A 26679-nucleotide genomic window follows, 5' to 3' on the forward strand; every position below is an offset into this window, starting at 1 on the left:
AATCACTTAATATTCATGAACCTCCCTGTCAAAAAATAAGTAAATGCATTATTTATCGCTTTTTGTGTCCCATCATTCACACAGAAATCACACCCTGAGACATTAACTTAGAAATATGAAAGCACAGCTTTTTCAGTGACCCATCAATATTTTATTTGTCCACATCAAATTTGCCTTTGGAGCTTATATTTTTAGAATGAATTTGTTATGCCATATTTCAGTGGGTGATGCCCCATGTGTATCCAAATGGAGAATGCGGTGCAAGGATGATAACTTGGTAACTCCCTTGATCTTTGCTTGGCTTAGTTCCATGGCTGAATCATATGTGGTAATGGTTGCTGCTATTTTAAACAAACCATGGGGGATGCATCTATTTTGCATTGAACTATTTCATCCTGACAACTCTCCCATGACATGGGCTGCTGACAAATACAAGTTTCAGAGGCTGGATAGTTGCATACATGAACATATTGGACAAGAAAATCCCTGTGGTATGTCATCCATGGTTATTTTTTTTCACCATACAATCAAGTGTTTTGGAATACTGTATGTACGATAAGGACATCTAGATCTCTCATTTAAATAATGTTTTGGAAAGAGAAAGACAAGTGGAAGATTTACACATTGTAGTATGATATCATTTTTTTCACAAGGTGGTTAAATACAGCCAAGTCTTTGAAATCAAGTCCGGGTCTAAATATAACTCACTCAGTCTTACCTTTCTGTGTGTAAACAGGCAAATACAGGACCACCGAGACCCTGTGGGTGCGGGAGACAATTATTTGGGGAAAGCAGCAATGTTACAGGTTGAGGGAGGTATGTTAATTACCTTAGTGGATTCAGAAGATGCTGCTTCTTCCTTTTCTTTTGTTCAGTCTTTTTATGGGCTAATTAATTATGAAACAATGCACAGGTGATTCATCTTAGAGCAGGGAACGTTCAAACCCTTCTTCTTCCTTTCACATGTACACCACAGCAGCTAGGGGAATGCTTTTTATCATATGTCAGAGAAATGGGCATAATTTCACATAATGTACAGGAAACTTTTAATGGAGCTTTGAAAAAACGACAGGGCTCAGCTCATGGGACGAGAGTCATTTAGGGCACAGACATCAAAGCACTCATGGATGGATAATGACTTGAGACTCTAATTTGGTGATTTTATACTATTATAACTGAATTATACAGGTGTGTCTACATGTACTGTACCTGGGGAGATAATGACAGTGAGAGCGCAGGCTGTAAAATATGAATAGTGGTTAGCACTTGACGTCTCTTGTAGGCTGGAGATGCTATTCACACATGCAGCCACCAGCATTTCAGGGTTTAAATATTCACTATTGGCTCTTCCACATGGAAAAAAATCTTTATTGAGTCCATTCACTGATGACGTGACCAATCTCAATAGATTACTCTTTGTCCAGTCATCATAGTGGCAGCACTGCGGGAGAGCAGTGGTGAGTTGGAAAATGATGACACCAATGAAAAGGAGCGTTCGCCAAACTCAAACATACTGCCTAAGTGATGGAATTTAAAACTTATTTTTCAGTTGAATGGCTGTGTTATCCCCACAGCAGACCTGTCAACTTAACTGTAATGAAACAGGGAGAAAGGGGGTGATGAAAAATGTATGGAAATCAGTTTAACCCTCCACCACCACACCAATAACCTTAAAGCATCACACTGCAGCACTTGCTTTGGTTGTGAATCTTGAATCATGTCAATAGCACAAAAACACTCACAATACGTCACAGTACTACTTCATGTACAGATGTGATGGCCACTTTTGCTGAAAGTGCTGTCAGGAGCACATCAACTGAAAATAAGAAGGGTGCTCTGGGGCACATCAACATTTTATAACTAGAATTACAATGAAAGACTTTTAATTTATTATATTAATTATGAAACAATTAGGGATTCATCTGAGAGCAAGATAAGTGTAAGCCCTTGTCTTCCTTTTGTATAGCCATGATAGGCCAGCAAAAGTATTAAGACATGTAAGTGTCAAAGGTAAAATAAGTTTCTATATGAGAAACAGATATTATGCTGCATGTACATGTTCTTTCACTTATTTTATTATAAGTTCAATGCAGTAACTTTGTGTTTTCTGCATCCATTAATAATGCTGAGCTTTTCACACCAGAGCTGTAAACTCTGGTGTGGAAAAATTGTAAGAAGAACTTTAAAAAAAAAAATGTTTTCGCACTTTCCACACATGACGCAGAAGTATAAAAGAGCACATGTGAATCAAAATGCATTTATTTGTAGTCTGTTGCCTGTACTGATTAAGAAACTAACCTTTAAGGGTTAGTTTGGAATTTTTGAAGTGGGTTAGTACTAGAAAAGCAAAGAAAAGCTTTTTTGTCTGAGGGGGGTCACGCACTTATGTGTTTCTTTCTCATTTTCAGGTTCAGAATCTTATTTAGGGGTTGCACCAGAACAAGTTTACATGGTTTCATTTTCAAAAAACAACATATTTTTGTCATACTGCACATTGCCTCTTTTCACACTGTGTGTTGAAGGCTTTGTTTTAGCTATGGAGTGATGCATCTTACCTCTTTGTTGGCACATGCGCATTTCCTAGTTAAAGACTACTAGCCAATCAGAAGCAGAGAAGGGCGGGTCAGTGGTCAGTGAGAAGCCGGTAAACATGGCTTTGGTTCAGCTGTACATGTTCCGTTTACCAGCTTAGCAACATGGACTGGAGCAAGAGTCTCAGAGTGGTGAGTTATTATTTGTAACAAAAGTCTCTTTTATCCATAAAGTTTTAACCGAGCTCTGTCTCTACATCACAATAACAACTTTATGTGCTTTGACTGCCTGGAGGGTAGCTAATGTTTGGGAGGGAGAGGAGAGGTGTGTGCTTCAGCTGTGAGGGCGTGTCGGACTAGCCGCTTGGCGAGTGTTATGACGCGCCCACAGAATGTGTGTGTTATGGCCGACTCACCATATAAACCACCTCACTTCCTTTTTTTCTTGCCAGTTCACAAAAAATTGTCATGTGCCTAGATTGGTTTTTGATTTTGCTAGCTGGCCTTGTATCTTCCTGCCTGTCTTCCTGCCTACATCCCGGTCTATCTGTCTGTACCTGCCTGTAAGCTAATTACCTAATAAATCACTGATCTGGACCAGTCTGCCTGTTCTATCTGCGTTTGGGTCCGATCCCCATTGTCTATCCTAAACCACTTTGACAACCCAGACACTTGTTGAGGCTGTAATAGTGAATTTAGTGTTTTGGTCTAGAATCACAATGCTTTCATTTTCATCTTTCAAGTCATCTGCAGCTGCTCTTCTGCTCTAAAATGGCAAATCCCATTTTTGACATCTTATCAGAAACCAGAAGCCAATCGTCTCAAAACTTTTATCTTGTATTGTTTTTGTATTATTGTCTTTTGGGTATTATTGTCTTTACACTTTGTAACTTGTTTTTGAAAAATGCTCTACAAATAAAGATTATTATTATTATTATTATTATATTAATTGATTTCAAATATTGATTTAAATTGTATAAGCCTATCAATTTCTTTACAAAATGGCAACACATGTGAAACACGTCTTCACTGAAGGTCATAAGCTACATAATGTTTCTGAAAGGTGATTAACAGTGTATACCACAACAGAGAAAAACAATGAATTATTTTTTTGTTCTTATTAGCAATTATTTGTTTATTTCAAGTATCTAAATATTCGCAATATGCTTGGATTGTCATTTCCACCAGCTATATTATCAGCTATCGAGCAACTGCGGCCAGTTCTTTGACATCAGTGAAGAAGTTAAATGGCTTATCATTAAAAAGACAAATAATATGACTATGAATGAATATTTTAGTGCCTTTCATCCTCACTCTCCTTCGACCCTGTGACATGTCAACAGCATCAGCCAGGTGTCTGTGTTCACACAGCGGTTTCACACCAATTCCTACCTCAGTTCATGGGACTCCAATGACTGCCACCACTTCAATAACCTCAAGGACTCACTTTAGCTTAACAACATGATATCAATGACAGAAAAGTGTAAATGCCTGGAACTCCTCACCGATCAGAAGAGCTAATGAAGCCTTTCGGAGGAAACATCTGCACTTCTAACAATAGTGGAATGTTTAAATATGAAAAAAAACATAATAAACTGTAGTACAGGGCTCCTGGGATTTCATTATAAACCCACGGGAATCTCAGGACTGGAAACACCGAAATCGTCTCTCAGACTGGAACTGGCTCCCACCGTTCATTTAAAAGAGCTAGCTCATAGAGTAGACTACTTTGTAACCGACACATCACTAGTAGGGACTTCTCTGGCACTTTGTTGCATGCTCACCTATCATTGAAGAAGTGTGTCGGGGTCACCTGTCTTACACAGCCGAATAGCTAGGACTCACAAACACTTCACCCGGAAACTTTTGTTGCCCAGTAGGGCTGACCCCCAATAGTCGAAGATTCGATGCTTCGATGGGCGGATTCTGATTCGATTGTCAACCTTACAGTCGAAGCTTCGCAGTGAAACAAGGATCATGCCATTTTGGCGATATGGGGGTGCTCAACGTCTGATTTTACATAGAACTACCAGTTTTCTCCCAGTAGTTTAATATACAGGCTATTACAATATACATTTCAACGTTTAATGCTGTAAATAAACATGGAAAAAGGAATAAAACTTGCATTAAATGTTTTTAAAGTGCGTGAATAAATCCAAAATTGTAACCCTAACCCTGGGTTGTCAGTGCACATGTGTAGGTGTGTAGTGGCAGAAGGAAAACTTGCTGAAGACACGGAGCCGCAGCTTCAGTGTTGTACTGAGTTGTCTGCACCTCGTGGGACTTTTGGATAATTTATCACGGTTGATGAACCACACAAACAATATTATATTGTTTTTAAGTAGCCGGCTACTTGAAATAGACCCACGAGGAACTGCGACATGCATTCAGTTGTCGGCAGCAAGCAGGAAATCTGCACAAGACCGTTGAATGGTAAGCAAGAGAGAGAGAGAGAGAGAGAGAAGAAAATTGTTAATAATGCCTCAGTTTAGCTTCGGCTCGCAATCGCCATGCGCAAAATAACACATGATTCAACTATCAGTCGACTATAGGCAGGACTTGATGATTCTGATTCGACTATGTAAATCCTTAGTCGGAGACAGCCCTATTGCCCAGTTCTACAATTAATACAACATGCCTCCAGGAAGGAAGTGGCAGGTACTATGCTTAGCAGCATGAAACAAAACAGAAGCAGTAAAGCTTTTAAATGTTTTGACATGTAGATAAAGGAAAGGGAAAGAATGGACAAAAGGTGAAACACCTTTAACATGCTTAGATCTTAAGAAAAAATCTTAATTTTAGTAATTTGGTACCTAATTTTAGATAAACACTGGTCCTAACAATACTGCTCAAGTGAAACTGAGATGCCAGTGGTCTTGTAGGCTATGTATACCAGGATATTACAATTCAATTAGCAAGTGCTAGGAATAGCATGTTTAAATTCATTTTAATGGCGGGTTTTTAAAATCTGTGAATGAAAGAGATCACTGATCCAAAGATTGAAAAACAGTTCAATTGAATTCGCTTTGTGGCTTGAATGAACAACAAGTAACAACTGAACAGCAGCAGACATCTGTTCCACTGAGAGTTTTGCTGTCTTTCTTGCACCCTTTTAAATATATTTTGTGCAACCTCCAACTACATGCTGTAGTGTCTCTGAAAATCATACTGTTGAATCCTTTCAATTGCTTTATGCACCATTTTCCATGGTGATTTATCCCTGGGAAACTTTTTTTGTTCAAAGTGTACAAAAGAGAGAAAAGTGATTGCTACATATGGCTCCAGTATATTTCTGACTAACCAATTACTGGGGTTTTAGATTAAATTCTTTCAAGTCTGCTTTTTTCTCAACCTGGCAAAGGGACAAAAAACATGGTCGAGTGGAAAATGAAGGAATCCATTTCCAGTCGTCGCCGCCCTCCATTAGGTCTGTATGGGAGCAGGAGCCAGTCAGTGTGGGATATTTCAGCCAGACTGTAGAGAGCTGCCAGGATGATGATCATTTGTTGATCATTTGTGTCTAATAGGCAGCCAGCGAGTGGGGACATTGTCAACACTTTCTGAATCAAATAATTTAACACAGAAATTAACATGCTGACATTTTGTAATTGGTAATCAAGTCCTGCAGGTATTTGGTCGCAAACCAAACAATTAGGCAAAGATGGCGCTACATGACAAATTAAGGGTTTCCCAAAGTTATTACAAATCATCCTAAGGGGATGAATGTGCACCCCAAATTTTATATCCACCCAATAGTCAACTTTTCACTCACAACAGTAGAAGTCAACCCCAAGGTGGCGGTGCAAGCAAATTCACCAAATCACTAAATCATCAGGATTCATCCTCTGTGGAGCATGACTCGAGAAACCTTTTCAGTCTGGACCAAACTAGCAAACCGGCCAACAGACTGACAGAGCCACGATCATTTTGAAGACTATAGTTTGTTTGTGGTGCTGTGACTGATCTGATGATTACTTGTTCAATTAATCAATTTATTCTAGCCAATAAAGTGTCTGAAAACTGCTGAAAAAAAGATGACAAATTCAAATGTATTATTTTGTCGCACTAACCAACAAAAGCTAAAATATGTTCAAATAACAATTCAATTCACAACAACATAAATAAAAAAACTATTAAAATGATGGACAACAGAGAAACACAGCACACTGTCACATTATCAGAAGGTGGAACCAGAGCGTTTTTGGCATTTTTGCTTAATAAATGACTTAAATGTTTCAATATTCACTGAAATTGTTGTCATTTTGTTGACTAATCAATTAGCTGACTTTTAGCACGTATAGCTTACAACCATGCTGTATTCACTGTAGGGAGGGATTAATACTTTCAAACACATAATTTTAATGAGGACTGTTTTACTCTAAACATGAGTTCACAGTGGAAAACCAACTGTTCATCACCAAAGTCGCCGTCTCAGGCTCTGCTGCGGGCAAACCTTTATAGTACAGATTGAATGGCGTGGTATGTTTCACAGGAAGTAGTGATGGGAATTATGGCTCTTTGAAGTGAGCTGGATTGCTCCATTCCTTTCCAGCTTGTTCTGCTCCCAAACAGCTCTTCATTTAGTACCACTTCTGCTGGTCACTGCCTAAGTTACCTTCTCATTTGTGGCAACAAACAAAACACACAACAAAAAGAATAGCCACCTCAAACATCACTGTAGAAACAGATGCAGCAGATACGAAATAAATAAATAAGCAATCAGAAATGTGATTTTTTCAGATTAATCAGGAATTCTGGATTTTCTGACCTCCGCAAAGTAAATGCACAGCTGAGACGATGAAGCTTCAGCTAGGTACAACCATATTTTGAAGTTTTGTTTGACATTTGTTACTCTGTCACATCACTAAACCAACAAACGAATCTGTAGTAGGGCACAATTCCATCAGATTATAACTAATAAACTAATAAGAACAAATGATCTCCAGTTTGAGTGTCTGATGGTGATGTGCGTTGCAACGCTGCCAAACGCATAAACACACACACAGACACACTAAAACAAGCACACACACACATAGAGGCACTGTCCTGGAGACCAGACTTAAATAACAGCACTTTTTCTTCACCCTCTGCAGAAGACTCATGAACATTGTGAGGTGTCACTGCTCCGTCGACACCTGCCTCAAACTCTGGGCCCTCTCTGTCCATGCACCTGAGTTTCACACCCATAAAGTGAGGCAGCTGCTTTGATGGTTCTTGTGATTTCACCTCCTGCTGATAGATTCTACTCTGTGCATCAAACCCTCTGTGTGTTCAGGATTCTCACAGGCTGCGCAGCAGTTTGTCCCCGCTGCCCCAGGAAATTGCTGCCAGTGTGGAAAGGAGCTACAGATCCTGTCAAAGACCTATTGGTTGATCTAGAACACCAGGTACTCTTATTTGGTCTTGAACACCAGGACTCGCAAGAGGTAAAACCACACAGGAAAACACAGCAGGAGAAAAATCCAACAGCTGACCAGAGTTTTGTTGTTGGACTATACTATACATATAGTCCAACAACAAAACCCTTTTTTAATATCTGGTTACATGCATAAATACAAAACACTGTTAACAAATTTCTCTTTTAATATTGAATTAGGAAGCCACATAGGATTTGAACAGCTGCTACCACCTCAACACAATGCACAGGACTTTTATTTTTATTATTATGTGATTGTCATTTTTCTTGATTAAATGCTGCTATTCTCATGTACTAAGTTAGGGTTTGCAATTTACCCCTGGATACGCTGACCTGCTGTAGTAGGTGTGTTATGTCACTGAGAGGTGGAAGGTCCATTTGTGCCTACGTCATGACCTCTGCAGCTGTGTCATGTGTATTTTCCCTGTAATGTGCAGGTGTGTAGACTGCCCAACCAGAGTGGGGAACTTCACCATCCTGCCTCTGGGTGCGGTGCCTGGGGGTTCAGTCCACGAGACGCTCCAGGATTACATGATGGTAAGATTGTCGTCACATGAACAGACACACTTCAGTCACAAACACACACTTGTCTGTGCTTGTACGTTGTTGGTGCTGTTGTGTTATTCAGTAAATAGCTAACAGCATGTTGCGCAGTGCAGGAGACAGAGCTGGACTTCAGGTGTGACTGCAGTGCCAACACATCCAACAAGAAGTCCACCTTTGTGACCCTGTCCGGGTAAGTGTTTTCAAGTTTTCAATTTTGCTGACCATTGCACAGTTTTAGATTTTTTTCCCCTAAAATTTCAGGCAGCCAAAAATTTCCATTCATTTTCAGACAATCTATTTGCAGACTCAACTTAAAAAAAGCTCAAATGGGTAATCTATTAATTGATACTGATAAACAATGTGATTAAGACTGTTGTATATTAGCTCTAAGTCAATCCTCATAACCTTCACATGTTAAATCTAACTGTGATTTATTTCCTATTAGGACATTACATGAGTGACAGGGTGTCCCCAGATTCAGAGCTGGATAATCCCACTGACCGCTGGCTCCCTTATATTGATTCTGATTACATATGATTATATAGATCCCACAGATAGCTTCTCTCTGTGAGCAGCATCAGCTAACAATCAATATGCTCTTCTACCAAAGAAGGGCACGAGGACAACGCTGTGTCATCCTGAAGTCAAATTGATGTTAAAAGAAAGTGAAAGAAAAGGAACAAAATTCTAAAGATGGAAAAAGTGTGGTGACATGCCACTCCGTCTCCTACAAATGACGTTTTGCCTGTTACATTTTGGTAACTTAGTGTTGCGTTTTTGTTAGATAGTCGTTGTAGGATGGAGGTCTCTTGTTTGACAAAAAAAAAAAGGCCTCTTTACAGTATAATGAATAGTCCTTGAAAATAAATAAAACTAACTACAACTATTGATAAACCTCAGATAGCAGATATAATACCTTAAATCAAATATTCATGTCCCCAGGATCAATTGTCAACAGCCAATGTCTTTCTGTAAAATAAATCTATCTCTAAATTAAAAAGTATGCTAAATTAACTACTGTCTTTTTATTCTATGATTTCTGAGTGGATTTATTGATTTATATGCGATTGTCATCGTGAGATAGTGATGTCCTCAAACATTTTAAGTAACATTGAATGAGCTCTACGTCATAGCCATTGTTGACTTTTTTGGTAAGCAGACCAAGTGAGTATGGCTACAGCTGTTTCATAAACTCATAGGTTATAATCTTACAAAACAGTTGTGTGCAACAAACAGAACATCAGCACTGATTGTTGATAGGCAACTTGTGAACATAACGCATTACATGGCATGCAAAATTGTAAGAGTGAAAGAGGCTAAACTCAACATACAGTACATAAAAAGGTGTTCTGTGATTTTAGAGAGGCATGTGTATGTGTCTGTTCCTGCGCATACTACAGCTATATAAATTGTGGCTTTAATGCTCTCTGTAATGTTAATGCACCAATCTGGGAGCTGGAATGTGGAATTAAAAGCCTGACGTTCAGACGCTGTCCTTTGTGCAGAGGTAGCCTTGTTGAGGCCTTGTGAGATTTAATATTAAATCGAGATTACAGTTTGGGAGAGGGTTTTAGTGAGCAGAATTTTTAAGACAGACCAAGTCCCCAGAGTGTTTGGGAGTGAACTCAGATAAATTGGTATGAAATGTATCTTGATCATTCTGCATGTATGTATTATCACAAGGAAAGAAATATCATGCAAAATGTTTTCCTCATTATTGTTATAATAGCAATGCACTGTGTACGCATTCGTTTCTGCACAGAAACAATTGTACCATGTGTTATAACAGCATTGAACTGCTCTGTAGAGATGGGTGCAGGTTGACAAACGGTACTTTGTGATTTTGCATTTTCCTCTTTGCCTTCCCCTTGTTGTCATGTGTGCACAGCTTCACCACAGCATGACAAGCATTTTCTCAAGAGCAGTTGAGACTGAACAACTGCACTTGTCGAGACTGATTTGTCTGACCTCAGTCTGTAAAAAGGGAACTATAAAGAGGAAAAGACACATGTGAAGGGTGCTTGCTTTGGACAAGTCAGCTATTATCTTCCTCAGGTCATAAGAACCTGCAGCAAGTCTGCACAATGAGGGCTCATCTCATCTGCGCATAATAATAAAGCACTGTGCTGTGAAAACACTTCCTGAAACATTGATGTGTGCACTTGTGGCTGCAAAATTCCAAATGTACAGTTTGTACAAGAGAATAAATTATTCATCAAATACCGTTTTTGATCCATCAACCTTGTTCAGAGTCACGTTAATGCTGCATAAACGCTGAACATGAAGAGAGAGGTAGGTTTGGGGGAGGAAATTCTAGCCCTTTTCTCCAGCTATCCATCAATCATACAGTAGTAGGCCATTAGGCGAGGCGTCAAGCCACAGCCACAAACTGTCAGCCTCCATAAATGCTATCAACACAACTCATGCAAGATAAACATAGAAAGAGCAGAGAGGGAGAAGAGAAAGTGAACACAGCTCGGGAGGTTCTTGATGGCGAAGCTGGTTGTCACAGTGCAAGTGGTCATCTAGACGAAGTCTCTATGAATGATCAGTTGTTTTTGCCACTACTGATGAACATGGAGATAATTTTCCTTATCTCAAGGGCTCTTTTTTTTCACTGACTTTCAAGCTTGGCATGAATTTCAAGAAACAGATGGCACCTGTATGTAGATGCATCCTGGCTGATAGCAACCATGCAATCCAACTGGAGATTGTAGTTTTAGTTATACAAACATTTCCAGGAGGCAGAACTTCAATCTTTTTGTTTGAGTTAACCTGCCTGAGCCAAAGATGTAGCTAACCTGAATATTTTCCCAGCCTATGGTTAGTAGAAAGATAAAGTCATAATATTAGCTTCCTACTATATTACCTGAAGTGTTAGTTTAGTCTTAGTATGCTGAGGGGGAAAGTCCAAATGAGTTTTTGTCAAATTTCCATTTTACTGATGCAATTTATCAACATTAAAAAAATATTTCTTGAATATAAGTCTTGTTTTTTGTCAATAACCACATAAACTCAACTAAGTATGAATGTTTATTGGGCAACATCAGCTAACTACTTCAACATTAAATCTGCCCATGGCACTAGAAGGACCTGCACAGCCATGGCAACTCACTCACTCACAGGTGTTTTCTCTTATTTAGCTTGATTAGACCAAACTGTGTGGGTGTGTACAGACTATGCTTGACTGACATGTCTCTCACCCACCTGTTAGTTCTTTTGCAGCTGTTGTTGTGGGCTTACTTAAACCTTTATCATTCTTTTCGGTTCATGGAGTTTGGTAACCTTAGTAAACCCCCAGAATAGCACCGCCCAGCTTCAACTTGAGCAGCGCTCTAATTAGCCAGAGAAAACGATAACGATGAAACGTGTGGGTATACAGGGTCTTTTTCACAGAAGACATTTTGACATTTAGCTGCTTCAGTTTCAGGGTCCTGCTATTGTGCATGCTGGGTCACTGTCAGACTGACATGACTTACTGGGACAACTGAACAGAACAGAGACATTGTCGATGTTATTAGTAACACCTGTGCTTTACCTACTATGAGCAGTCAAAATGTATGCTGTGAAAAAGACCCATGTTCATTTTTAAATCACAATTCATTGGCTGACAGAGAAGATTTAAAATGTGGAGGAACTTTGACTGCGTATAGAGCAAAGTAATTTTGGCATTCAAATCCTACTGATGTTCTGGATAGACAATGCTACAGTGGGTGGTGATGCATTAAACTTGTGATTGAATGAGTACAAAAGAGTCGCTGCACTTAAAAAAAACAAAAACAAACCCTCTTGTTCTTTAAAGTTAATGGGCCTGAAGTTACAGTGGTACAAAATCATACCAATGTCGTTTTGCCCTCTCACCAGTACAGTGCTAGGGATAATCAACACTTTGTGTGCATTATTTGTAAAGAGTGCAATTTTAACATCTCAGTCCACCATAATAACTCCAGTCACGTTTAAAATGTCTGGATAAATACTTTAAGACTTGAAAGTCACTATATGTAATTTACCATCATGAATTAAGCAGCTGTCTTGTTATGGTTGGACTGCTACCAAGCCATTAAAATTTTCCAACAGTCATAATCCAGAATAGCTGTTCATGTCCATGAGTCACACAAAGCCATAATGTTCTCAAAACGCTTTCCCCTAATCACCAGAGATTCTATGAAGTCCCCCTTTGGCAAGTCCTTGCTTACTGCCTGTTGGCTTGTCAGAATAATGTAAAGCTATATTTCTGTCTTTGTTATGTCCTGCTGGGCATTTTGCCTCCTACTTGCAAAACATGACATATGGATGCAGAGAAACAGAGTAAAAGTGATCTTCACAAATAACTAAATCCTAACCAAGCCATGAAGCTATAGATGACCTAAAGCACCCTGCTACCTAATGTTATGCTGGGACCCGTCATGCTTCAGCTGTGCTTTGTGAGTTAAAACTCTGTGTCCATGCATTATTCCTGTCTCTAGAGCCATTGTGACACTCATGTTTATATAACAATGAAAGCTCCAAGGTAAAAAAAACAAGCTTTTCTTTGCCAGTTACTCTAAAATGATTGCCTTTTTGCTCTTTGCTGTTCACCTTCTCCCTTGTCCCTGTCTATTGTAGCGTTTCTATTTTTTATTTTGTTAGGAAGTCTGATAAGACTGCACACACGACATCATCGAGTTTTGATAGCAAATTACAGAATTGATCTGGAGCTCAGCAGGCAATTATCAGTGTAGAACCACGGTGCATATAAATGAGCCCAAGCAAAGGAGGAAAAAAAATCTGTTCCTGCAGCACATTTCTAATATTCTACGTTGCAGGGCTGTTTTGTTGTCAGTACCTCTGAGCTCTGCGGGAGGAAATTCCCAAATCACTAATGTATTTGATTTTCCCCACTGATCAGAGGAAACCGATTTCTGACCCTTCACATAGGCATGATAAAAAACCGCTGTATAATGGGTTATTACCTCTCTCTCTCTCTCCCCCTTGCTGTTCTCTCTATTTCCTTGACACTCATTCTGGCTCAGAGCTGAACAAATATGCCAGGTCTTTACAGGTACGACCGACACAAAACCCAATGCTGAAGCAGACATTACCGTCGACATTATTGGCGCGCTGTTCCCTCCAACAAGGAGACGACAACAATGACGCTATTCAGTAACCTTGCTGGGAAGTTGGTTGCCACTGCTTGTTGATAGGCAACTCTCTCTCTCGTTCTATTACCGCCTGTCGACTTGGAAAAGGCCATTAATATTCCTTTGCTGAGTAGAGGCTTTAGTTTTAGGCTGATCACGTGGAGCACACTGGCTGCTACCTCCCCACTCTTACAAGTCAGATAATTACCTATTTAGATGTTGCTGAGGAGATGTGTGTTTGTGTGTGTGTGTGTGTGTGTGTGTGTGTTCCTGCGCGTGTGTTGGCCTGCTGCCACGGCTTGTGAAAAGAAGCATCATGTAGTGGATCTGTCACTATAAGTTAGAGACACAGGATGGCTGCCCAGTAAGGAAATAGAAAAAAAGAAGAAAAAAGCACAGGACACTAAACTGAACTATCAAAGTCACAGAACCAGACTGCGGATATTCATGCTCTGCAAGCAGAGTCACACTCTGACTGTTTTTTATGTTGTGGTTGCTGTTTTGAGATTCTACTGACAGCAGCTCACAAATTTCATTAGTGTCTTAGGTAATTACAGTGGATCTAATCAAAAGCTATCATATTTCTGCAGTTAATGGGCTCTGCATGGAGTGCTGCTGAGGTGAAGGGCTTTCTGAAAGGTCAGCTGAATCACCGCTACTGCTTACCCCCTTCAGCTCTACCTGCCCACACCTCTTAAATCTCAATCAGTGATAAGACCTGTGGCCATTCATTAGCTTGGTATCCAGCGGCTGGGTCTTTCATCTCACCCCTCACGTACCCACGCCAAGCAACTGCTGCCGCTTCTTTTCCGATCCTTCTTCCCCTTCCTCAGTAGAAACACTTTTCCTTGGATCCCCAAAGGTACAGAGGGGTCGAACTGCCGGGTAACTGCTACTGAACCCCTCCAGCTCACACACACACACACGCACACACACTCCCTGCCTCTCCCCTGCTGCCTCCATATCTCCCTCCTCCACGTTGAAGCCATCACGATCCTTGGATGTCTCCCGGCTTCCCTCCACTCTCTGTTTTTTCCTCGTCTTCTGCCAATCAGTGGAGCATTTCTCACAGAACTACTTGTGGCAGGAGAGAATGGCAGCCAGCGGGATTGTGTGAGCGCGCGCTTGTGTGTGCGAGCATGCGCATTTGGGCAACAAAGCCTTGCACTAAGCTGAGGGCGGCTCAAAGGTCCCCCCCTGAGGCAGAGCTGAGATTGAGTTCATTATTCAGTAGGAGTGGGTTCCAGCTGTGTGAGGAGAGAGACGGCGTGATGCCCTGTCTGTGTTGTGGCTCCTCCAACCATACTGTCTACTGGGAACCAGCACAAAATATTGCGAAGGACAAAGACTCTAACTGTCACACACATATGGACAGACAGCATTTGGCTTTGCCTATTAGTGAAGGCTGGCTCTGTGTTTACAAGAGTAAGGTTTTACATTTGAACACAAGATCACACTGAGTGTACTTTTTATTTGTTCTTTTAGGATGTAATCTTTCACTGTATATATTCATTCAGTATATAGTATATATAGTATATATTGCCTAGTATATAGTGCCCCTGATGTGACTATGATGTACACATGGTGCAGCACTTAACCAGAATTCTTATGTATCCCTAGATGGCAGTAGTAAGTCAGTGCATTGCCAGACACAGACGAGTGTGTCTTTTAATGTGCGTGAGCATGTGTCTGCCTGTTTGTTTTCCCTTGAGGTTGATAAAGTGTGTTGGTATAATTTTCAAAAATAAATCTAAACAACAAGTAATAATAGAAGAAAAAAAGATACAGTATTTTCTTGGTGCCATGCTGTTCCTCACTTACAGGACCAGGGTTTCTCCTTCACTCATGAATAAATACAGACAGCGGAAGCTTTTTGTTTTTTTCCCCACACAAAGCAATTAAATTGAAATTGCTTTGTTGAAATTGCTCCTCAAACAGCTTAGTACATGCACAGGAAATGGCATCACAGCGACTCTGTATTTGTGAGAATTAAATGTATGATGTTCATCTCCTCTGAGATGTGCATGAAATTGCGTTGAGGAACAATCAACACTTATACAATAACATATGCTTGTTTACATTGACACGGACTGTTGATAACTTCTGCGTTAAGGCAAACATGTAGTATCTAACCAAAAAACATCCATAATTTGGTACAGGAAACATAGCATTGGCCATAAGTTATGGCCAACTGATGTGGGTAAAGACTCTTAAATCAATTTGATGATGGTATATCCCGCTGAAATACACACACACGAAACAACTCTGCCAATACATTACCCTGAAAGAGTGTAACAAAGGTGCAGTTTACATGCGCCTTTTCAAAAAAACAAATAAAATGCAAGTCATTTTCATCATGATGAGAGTGCAGTGATTCATGCTGCAAATGGCCTGTCATCCCACTGCTTGATTAACAAGCACTGAGATCCTGGGGGACACCCGTGGATCCTCATCACTTTATGGCCGAGGCAGAGGACTGCACTCACTCTCCGCAACAAGACGGAACCAACCTCCATTCAATGCATTCCCTGCTTTTCTGACTAATAACTGTCAAAGGAAACAAAGTGCGCGTCAGACCAGATTTGCCGGCCGATCTTTGCTCATTCCTCATTTTATAAAATTGCTTTCGACTTCTGAGGGGAATCTTGTAGTAATCCCGCTGGGAAGAATGCTGAGGCTATAAGCTGAGGCAAAAGCCACAGCGGCGGAGTTATTAGCCTGATAATGAGCCTCCAACTATGACAGGGTCAAGCGGGGTCAATAGCTGATGCTAATTTGGGAGAGTGGCATCACTGTCTGAAGCAAGAGTAGCTAAGTGCAGCCGAATGCAGTGAGAGATCTGGCATGGTGAGTGGCAGTACCATCACTTATGTCAGTCCGTGACAGGAGCTCCAAGGGCACAGTGCTAGAAAACAACCCACAAAGCATCACCTCAAACAGATGTACGACCCTGAGGTTACGTGGGGTGTGCGCTGTGTGACTGTGTAACAGCACGTCAGTGTGTACTCATGACAGGCAGGCAGGCCCGATCCAGTCCTGTAAGTCAGGACCTGTACCGCAAGTGAGTGACACACAATGCATAAGTGGCTATTAGGCTGCTTCAGCCTATGCCATTCAGCAGTATGACTGCCATTAGCTCTTCATTCCCTCTGACACATCTGCACTAAAGCCAAGTCTGCTGGACCACGCTGAATATTACTCCTATTGACAGGTGTATGCCTTCTTTGTGCATGGAAACACTCAAATTAACAAAAGGGTGTTACATTTAAGCTGATGTGATTGTGTATGGGTGGAAGACTTGATAATTAAGAGTAATGTGGAAGAGAAGGGACAGATAAGTAAACCATATTCACAGCCCGCATGAATCATTCAGAACCAGGACAGCATTTTATAACGGTCAGAAAAAGTTGAAGCGGTTCAATCAAATGGTAGGCACTATGATTGCAATGGAAAAATGCAGTCTGCTCTCAGCATTCAAGGGGAAAAAAACATAAAAAAAGACTCATGAAATTATTCATTTGGGTTTTTTTTTTCAGAAGCAGAAAACAGTGCAATCCCAGCAGCGCGCACAAGCAGAGGCTCGATGTGAAATGTCCTTGAAGATGTGGTCTTCCTCATTCTTTTTGACTACTCAATAATAAAACACGACAGATGGTTCCGCATGAAAGTTAGGCGTGTTGCCATCTCATTTAAGATACATTTCTTTGTCACCGTAAACAATGTTTCGCTTAATGAATTTATAATGGCATGACAGCACGTGGCTGCTTATATTTGAGTAGCACTAACAGCGTGGTTCATCGGAGCATAATGAATACACGTAGCAGTATCATATGCACTTAGTAGACACTTTTAAAGAGGATATATGAATAGAACCACATTTACAGTGATTTAGCTCTCAGTTTCTGTCTGCCATTCGGGCAACAGATTGTTATTAACAGAGACTACGCTTAGTGACTTTATTAGTACTAATCTTCACTTATTAGTATGAGATCTACCATTTTTAAGCATGCTATTCTCACTGCTAAAAGCACTAAACAACATTTAGTAAATTAATTTAGATTCAACAGCATTCTTAAGGATCAGGGTAGTAGAGAGATTTTAGCTAGATTTTAGTATCCTGTGGCCCAGCTGTGGGCAGCCTGTTGTGTGGGCAGTGTTCACTATTGTGCACATGGCCATTTACTTTTTACTTCGGTCCAGGAGAGAGGAAAAAACATTTTTTTTGTTTTCTTGCTACAATTGTTCTCTGTTGCAAAGAGTGAACACCACTAACTGATGGACCATTCAGGTCTCTTTTGATGAAAACGACCTGATTTCTGAGAAAAAAGTCTCTAGAAGGTAAATGAACAATGTCTCTCAGCAGAACACACTGTATGTGTTCCTAACCTCTTACAGACATGTTAAATGGCTGAAATATTTGAAAAGCAGGCAACAAAACACCCTCACTTCAAGGTCCATTTGGAGCTTTCTGTTATATCACATGATCTTCATGAGCAGATCAGGTTTGTTTAGTTTTCAGGGAATTGCAGATCTTCAAAATGAATTCAACACTTTCACGACACGTTACCTTTCAAGCTCATTGCTGACCTTAGAGGCAGCAATTTAAAAGAACTATCTTACCCCACACCACTAATGGTTGAAAACTTTGCAGTGATCTTTATGAAATGAGGTATTGCAAGAAAACCACATAGCCATAGGTAGACATTTTATTAAACAGAAATGTGTTTTCTTGCAATAACTAATTTGCAATTACCATCTCTGTTGCTACCATGACAATTATATTGCCATGATAGCTAATTTAGCATAAATTTGTTACTAACGCTTGTAGTCTGCAAGATCAGAACTTTAATTTTACCGAACCAGAATATAGAGTGATAGAATGTACTGTTTTATACTGAAGGTTTAACTCTTCACTGTTTCCACAAGTAGCATACAGAGCAGCAAGAGGCCAAAAGAGAGCAGAAGCAGCCTGCAGTGGTTTACCAAGAGGAGGTTTATCTCAGCAGTACACATCCATTGAGTCAGGGGGCTTAAAAGTAAATTTTTTATTTTGCTGTGCTTCTGTAATGTGGTTTGTCAAACTCTCTTGCAAAAATCACAGTACAAAGGCAGCAATGTAGGTGAATGATTTTAAAAGCTAAGTATTCTACCAATTATTCTTCAGTGTTAGCTTTACGTGCCCTTGGCCCGATTGTAAACAAGTCCTGTACAGCTCAGCAGTGTCTAATGTCACGCACGATTGCACACATTGCTATTTTATAAGATTCATAGGCTACAAGCTAATTCTCTATGTGGGGTTTTGTGGGAGTATACAGCCTTTGAGCTTGACTGGAGACAGTGGTGAGTGCTGAGATTACTCATGCCTCATCCTACCTTCTCTGACTTTTTCTTCTCTTGTGAAGACCCTCCTCTGAACACCCATGGGCCGCACTCCACTGACTGAACAGCCAACCAATAATGAGAGATTTCGGGCTAGCTGCGCCACCTTGACGGCGTTTAATCATTGAGAAAAGGCAGGAAACGTACTCATTCTTTATCCTCCTACACTCCCACCCCGCCTTCCCCCTGTCCCTCTGCCTCTCATCTCTCCTGCCGTCTCCGGTGCGTCTGTTCGCTGTGTAGAGCGGCGGTGTGCACGTGTCGCAGAGCGGGCGGGAGCGCTGCACTGTTCTGCGCACCGGTTCCGCTGGACATCACCGAATAACGGCGCTCGACAACCGGGTGGTGGTGGAGGGGGAGACTGGACCCGGAGCAGGAGCAGGACCAGGAGAAGCACCGTGGCTCTTTATAGCCCGCTCTCCGAAAACATGTCCGAGTTTTTTCTCCTCGCCTTTCTAGCCCTATTTTCGGGATTATTTCCGTGCGCCGAGCCCTCGACAGTGCCGGACGAGGAGAAAGGTAAGGAAGAACCGGGCCGTCGGGGATGCGCAGTCCGGTGAAACTTGGCACAGCGGGCCGTCTTAGTGCAGTCTGGTGTCGTTACGGGCGCCAAATGTTGTGCAGTTGCAAGATTTAAACCTCTGTTTTCCTTCCAAATCACAATTCATAAACGATAAAGAGTTGAAAATGAGTAGGATACCACACTGGAAGTCTGCATATTTTCTGTGTAACCATTCAGCGTGTTAAAATGTTGCATTAGCTTATGATGCGTCCCAGCTGATAAACCACAACGATAACGCCTTTCCAACACATTGAACTTGGCGATGCGCATTTAGCAGAGATCTTGCATTGTTGCATTTTCAGGAACATTCTTGAGGCTGTATCGGAATAGATTCAGTGGGTCTGACTGCAGGCGCTTAGCAGCACTAACCTACAGTGCAGCAGGTGAAAATATCGCTGTGCCGAAGTGTATTTTGTCTCCCCCCGAGCTGTAGCCTGTAGTTCTGCCGTGGGCTCACCTCAGCATCTGATGGAGACGCAATTGATCGGACTTGTTCTGCACGGTCAACTCTGGACCTACAGTGGGGTGTGCAACCTGAATGGGGATGTTGGGGAACTAATTTCTGAGCAGCACACTGACTGTTGAATGTCTGATTTAGAATTCTGTCAAAACATGACAGCTGTATCCATGCTGAGTGCTGTTTTCCCTTTAATGTTATATGGGATGTAGAGATCATTGAGGCCAACCCAAACTAAGTTCTATTAGGCTGTTTTATTTGCAGAATAGAGTTCAAGCACATTTTCGGTTTGTGTTGCCTCAGGCATGTCTCAGATAGATTCATTAACTACTTATTGAAAGTATCACGATTGCAAGTTTTATAACCATATGGATCTTCAAAGGTGAAACAGTCAGTAGGCTACAATGGAAATGTTTATTTTGTACAGTTATTTTTATGCTTACACTTTTTTCCCTCCAGAGTTCTCATTTAAGTAGAGATATGGTGAATTATGGGCACTGGACATTGATTGTAGTAACATTTGGCAATTTTTAAAAACAACAAAAAAGCATAAATGAATACTAATGTAAAATATAGTACAGTATATGCATTGATTGTCGACCCCCAGGTCACAGTTCCCTTACATCTTCATTCTCCAACATAGCAATGAGAGTCAAGACTGGTTTGTTTTGAGACCGTCCCCAGCGTGGAAAACAGGGACTTAGAGTTTGCCTGCCAATCACAGTAGGAAAGAAAAGAGCTGTTACCTCTCTCTGCGCATGCAATGAAGAGATGAATTTGTATCTTGAGCTCCCCGAGGATGCCCCTTCACACACCTGAAATTTTGAAAAGACTGTGGGAGTTTGTGGTTGTCAGCATTGCAGCACTGAGCTTTATTAGTGTAGCTTGAATCAAAGTGAAGAAGTATGTGGCATTGGATTTTCTCATTTGGGCTAGTACAGCAATATTTCAACTGAGAACAGTTAAGCTGAGATCTATCCACACACACACACACACACACACACACACACACACACACACAGATCTTAAAGTATAGATGGGACCTGCATCTTTGTCTGTAAACCGATGCCGTCCTGCTCCTCCTCTGCGTTTGGAGTGAGAGTAAATGAAAGCTCTCGTAGCTGTGTCTAAATGGACGGTAATGATAATAGCATTTCTTATTACTTCCAACACCAAAGCTGGTTGTTAGCCTAATTAGTCAGAAATTAATTTGCTTTGTGGTGGCAGCGTTGTTACGTTGAATGCCAAGAAGTGAGCCTGTGACTTTCTCTGCTTGAATTCGAAGCATTTCCAGAGGCTCATTCATACAGTGGTATTGCCTCTTTGAAATGCCCCCACCGTGTTCCAGCCCCTATCACTTGCGTTCATCTAACATTGAGCAGGCCGACCTGGCCGGGTCGGCATGGCACTGCTGATCTGACAAAACGACAGACTCCAGAAGTTTGGTCACATCAGAGTGTTGCCTGTTTATTATAATTTATTTTAAATCCAAAATACCCTTGGTCTCAGTCAGTGACCTCACCACCAGATAAACATCATCTAGTACAAACAGCTCAAGGTTGTTTGAAATGTATACCCCATTTAAAAGATGATAGTATAGTGGAAGACACAGATAGGTCCATGCACTTATGCAGGGAAGTCTGCCTTTAGGAGCTAATTAAGTGAGATAGTATCGCAAGTGTAGTGCAGGTGTGTCAGTGGGTGTACGTGCTCAAAGGCCAGCACAAAATCTAGATGAAGTTGTTCGGTGTGTATGTGAAGTGTGTTGACCAGTAGAGTTATTGTGTAAAATCAGTCTATAGATTTTCTTTCTAAGTTAGTCACTAAATAGTGACCACCTCTTTCCTAATTCATCTCTTCACATCAAAAAATTCCATATTGGTATCAACTGACAATACCACTAAGACATATGGACTAAACCAAAACATTTAGGTATCATACAATATGAATATAGTGCAGAGAATTATGTTGTAAATTATTGTTCAACCAAGAAGACAGATATTAATGTGCCCTGTTGGAAACTGATCATTTACCACTTAGTGGAATGGAAGAAGAAACACTGATTTGTTCCTTGTACGACCTTAACGATGAGTTAATTGTCTTTTCTGTTGTTCTATTATTATTCTTTTTGACTGGGAACCACACAATACTTAATTTGTTAATTAAAAAAAACATGAATTGTTATTTTTTAACATGTATGATGCAAATTGACTGAGATGGCTTTTCACATACAAAGCAAAGCGGCACTCCACTGATTTTACACAGTTGACTTGTCACAAGTACAATTCAGCCTGTAAAAGCAGTGAACAGTCAAGGGCCTGTCTGCAAAAAATGACCCTGATGATGTTACTGCATTTTCGGCAAATTTAGGATCCAGTGTTTTTAGACCCATACTTGGGGCTATAAGTCAGGATGTTTCAGTCTGTGCTGCTTCGATCTTAGCCATTCTTTTTGGATCTGTCTCCTGTGAGTCCGCTAACTTCATGGAAGAGCACCACTACATCACAGGAGTACCACTTAACGTCAGTTAGTTGGATAAAAGCATGGGAGAGGAGGGAAAAAGCCTCAGGATAAACTTCAGGCTGTAGTATTTATTTTCTTTGTTCTTTTTATACATTTCATAGATACAGTAAATACATGCTATTTAGAAGTACTAAATAAAGAAGGACTCATAACATTATTAGTGATGTTTTTCTTTGCTCTTTTTTTTTTTAGATCTGTTACCTTATGTTTTCATTTTTTAAATGCAGGGGTGTCTTGTAGCTAACTAACTACTACTAGAAATGTACACAAATCGGAAAAATACTGAAATTTCTTCTACTTGCAGTTGCTCGTGATTATTTGGGGGAGAAAGTCAACAGAGGAATGTGATAAACAGTGTGAGAATGGAACTAAAGAAAGGTGTTAAATCATCAGCTGCAGCAGAGAAGATGCTGGTCTGTTTGTCTGTCTGTCTGTAAACCTGTCTAAAGCTGCTAGTGTGTTTGCGGCTGCAGAGCTCCACAGAGCTTTACTGGCTAAGTGTCCCAAGGATATGTGCAGTCTCACCCGGGCCGGGCATAGCGGTTCGTAAACAGTAGCTACAACAATGCACAATAATGCACTAAAATAAGGCTGACATGATTGTGGGTATTTTTATAGCATTATTGTACCTAGGCATAGTTTAAAAACAACGTTGCATCTACCTTAAGTAATCACTGATTTAACACACCAACTTCAGAGCACACAAAGTGACATAAATCAAATGCACCCAAGTTTTTCGTGACCAATAAGTGCATGCTGGGTTTAGGTAAATGCTAAATGCTCATGGTGGATCATCCAGGGGTAATTTCTACATTTGTTACATTGCTGAGGAACTATATTTCTTTTCTGTAAGTAGTTTCTATTTCCAATGCCTCTGAGTACCTTTAAAGCACCATACCAATAAATGTATGTATTATAATTATTTATTAAATAGAATCTATTTAAGATTTATAAGGCATTTTTTCAGTTTCTGATTGTTCAGTGTCCCCCAGTTAAAATTGGGTGGTCATGGGGTTAAGACAGTTCATAAAACTTTGTTTAGTTAAAAATAAAAAAGGGAGAAAAATAGATTATAAGTGCATTATGTATTATTACCAATAAATATTAGGTTAGAAAATACAACATTTGCCAGATTTGATTACCTAATAGTAAGTCATATAACACTATTGATAAAAATTTCTTAGGCACAAAAGGCCTTTTACATATGCTCTGTTTTCATGGTTCATGATAGTGTCAAATGTTTAGCCCTTAACTTCTAGAGTTTGAAATTGTCCAGATTTTATTGCATCACTATGTCATCAAAGCCAGACTGCTCGTGTTACAGCAAAGGACACGATGTTACAAATCAGGGATTTGGGCATTAATAATATCTGTCGTCTGCACAGAGACTATCTATAACTCTGCTTCCTTAGTGCTGCTGAGTTAAATAAATGTTCACTCTATTTAATGTCACCATTGTATCCTTACTCATTTAAGAGATAGCTTGGAAGCAGGAAATTGGTCCCTAAATTGCAGTCGGACATGATAAATTGCAACCAAATGGAGATTATGTAAATCACTTGCCTTTAGCAACACTGAACCAAAAAAATCGTTTTGTTTTTGATGGTCCTGAGACCTTTCTAAGATGTTCACCTGACACTGAGTTGGTGATATATGCAGATCAGGATGTCGTTTTTACAGGAGGACTGCTGGGTAGTGACTAACGGTTGACCTTCAAAAGTTGTACTGAATTCTGTTTTCATAGCTGTTTTACGTCTTTTTCTGGGAAGCATTCACAGAAAATGAGGCCGACAGCTGCAAGGCCTCCTTTGTAGCTCAATTTTCAGTCCGCATCCTGTTCTGACACGGCAGCAAAAGTGTCCACCTCAGCAATAGGCGATCCTCAGGATGGAAGGTGGCCTGCACTCACCCGTCTGCTCTGTCTTCACCTAGTGATTGGAGAAACCACATGTAGATTCCAGTTAAACCTGGTTTGGAAAGAGTAAATAAAGTGAAGGCAGAGGTCGGGGTGAAGGGGAGGGGATGCACTGGTCAGCACTATGTTTCTTGTGCAAGTAGAAGTCAGCACTGGCTGGTGTTATTATTGGCATTCGTGTTCTGTGTTCTGTACTTCAGATGCTTTTTATTGACTATTGCTTCACAAGATTGTCTTGGCTGGAAAACCAGACAAGTCGTCACAAAAGCCTGTCAGCTGGTAACGTGTTGAGAAGGCCAGCAGTTTGTACATGTGCAGATTAAGCACTTCTGTCAAACCTCAATATTAAGTTTTCCCCGTAAAAGTAAAACAAACAACATAATAGTAGTCTACTATTTTTCTGAGGTTTGTCTGAGCAAAGTGCTTAGACAGCATTTTTGCAGGATTGCATTCTGTCTTTTACAAGCTATGAAAAGACATTAAAACAGCTGACACATCTATCTGGTGATGTCAGCTAAGTGTTGCTGTCACTGAGCTCCTACATCTATCTCAGGGCAGAGGTGAAGTGTGGCCTCAAGCTACCGGAGGCAGCAGTGAACCAGCCCCGACGCGTCTCATCATGGTGGACAGAGTAACAGTGGGGCTGGGCTGACTCCTGCAGAACAAACAAATTGAATGAAGATATTGGCTTTTGATAGTGTCACCTTTAATATCACCTCACACAGTCTTAATGGGTTACAATTGAATCAGTAATGGATTGGCTGAGGTTTTGAAAGCCATTGGCTGTAAATTGACTTGTGGCATTGATTACCAATGGAAGGAGGAGCTACATTTTTGACCCACATGATCTATTTGGGATGATGTTGTGGGCAGACTCCATTATGTGGGTGGCATGGGGTTTCTGAAATGTTAGATAATTCAAAATGTGAATTATGAATCAATAAGCCTCATCTTGCCTGGAGTTGAATCCAAGAGCTGGGCCTAGCCGTATGCTGAAATGGCTTGATTATAAAAAAGTGTATATAAATTATTAATGGAAGAAAGCATAACTGTTTTATTGCCAAATATGCTAATGAAAATGGGACTCATAAGGGCGGTGGAGGATAAACCGCTCCTTTCACAAGTTGAGTTGAGTATGAGGTCATTAGGGGTGATGGATAAGATAGAATGCATCATAAAATGAAATGTAAGGGTGATGTAATGCCCTTTGTTAAAGGGAAAAACCTATGCACATGCACAAAGGAGACCATCTGCTGAAACACAAATTAACAAACTATGAAACAGTCTTGTACTATATATATTTTATGGCACAGCGGTGTAGTGTGCATTGCCATGGACTTTCTGGATCGTAAAGGTTAAAGTTAGTATGCAGCTGGGTGTGGAGAGTGAGGCCTGAGTTGAGTGAAAACATCTTTCTGGAGATGTCTCCAAGGGGGAAAGTGTCTCTGTCTCAGGCAAAAAGTCCTTCAGTCAGTCTGAAAGGGTGAACTGCTAGCTGAATGGAGGCAGCACCCTCAGGAGATGCCCCCCCCCCCCTGCATTACTCTTCTCGGCATGAACTGGTGTTCAATGCAGCAGCAGTGGATCCTTGTAGATGGTACTGTTGCTCTCACCTAGGTCCATTCTGTCTAGACTGGCCTAGAGGAACTGCAGCGGTAGCCTTCACTTAATCAGCTTTTGACCAGTTGGCTAGCATAAATAAGGTATCAGGGACCTTTCCTGCAGAGGTTGTGTTGCCATGGGAATAGGTGATATAGAGCATTGTTCAAATATATATAGAGAGGGAGCCGGGACATTAACTTCACTATTTTATAGTTTAACCTTACACTTGACTGGCTTGTCTTTTTTTTATCACTGATGGCTGTTGTCTATCCTTGCAAAAAGGACAGAGCTCTTTTGATTGATTAGCTGACTGATTGGCATGCTGTTGGCTGACCTAAATCATTTTGCTGGAGGTGTTTTGCTATTCTTCTGTACCTTTATTGAAGTCTCCAGACTGACAAAATCACAGAGAAAACGTTTTATTAGTGAAATGAGCTGTCCACGTTAACACGATGAAGCATACCGTTAATTTAAAATGAGTTAAGGGTCGACAAAGAGGCGTCTTTGGTGGGAGCAATCCACCATGCACAGAGAGTTTGTTCATTGTTGTTTGAAGAAGCTCTTGTAGTTTTTGGCACACACTTGCATCCAAATATTAAACTGGCAATATGGAGATCCCTTGGTTAAT

General features: G+C 40.6%; 1 protein-coding gene across 1 annotated transcript in view; it reads left to right on the plus strand.

Annotated features, from left to right (window-relative positions):
• The first annotated feature begins 18632 nt into the window (after positions 1 to 18632).
• The window catches only part of lrp1bb (low density lipoprotein receptor-related protein 1Bb), a 264366-nt gene continuing 256319 nt past the window's right edge, over positions 18633 to 26679 (plus strand). The window contains exon 1 of the mRNA XM_038720173.1: positions 18633 to 19511. Coding sequence (XP_038576101.1) covers positions 19421 to 19511 — 91 coding nt within the window. The 5' untranslated portion in view covers positions 18633 to 19420. The remainder of the gene's footprint in view (positions 19512 to 26679) is intronic.

The sequence above is a fragment of the Micropterus salmoides genome, unplaced genomic scaffold (genome assembly GCF_014851395.1).
Source record: "Micropterus salmoides isolate LMB-PRFRI ecotype aquatic unplaced genomic scaffold, ASM1485139v1 Ms_hic_scaffold_15, whole genome shotgun sequence".
Classification (NCBI taxonomy): domain Eukaryota; kingdom Metazoa; phylum Chordata; class Actinopteri; order Centrarchiformes; family Centrarchidae; genus Micropterus; species Micropterus salmoides.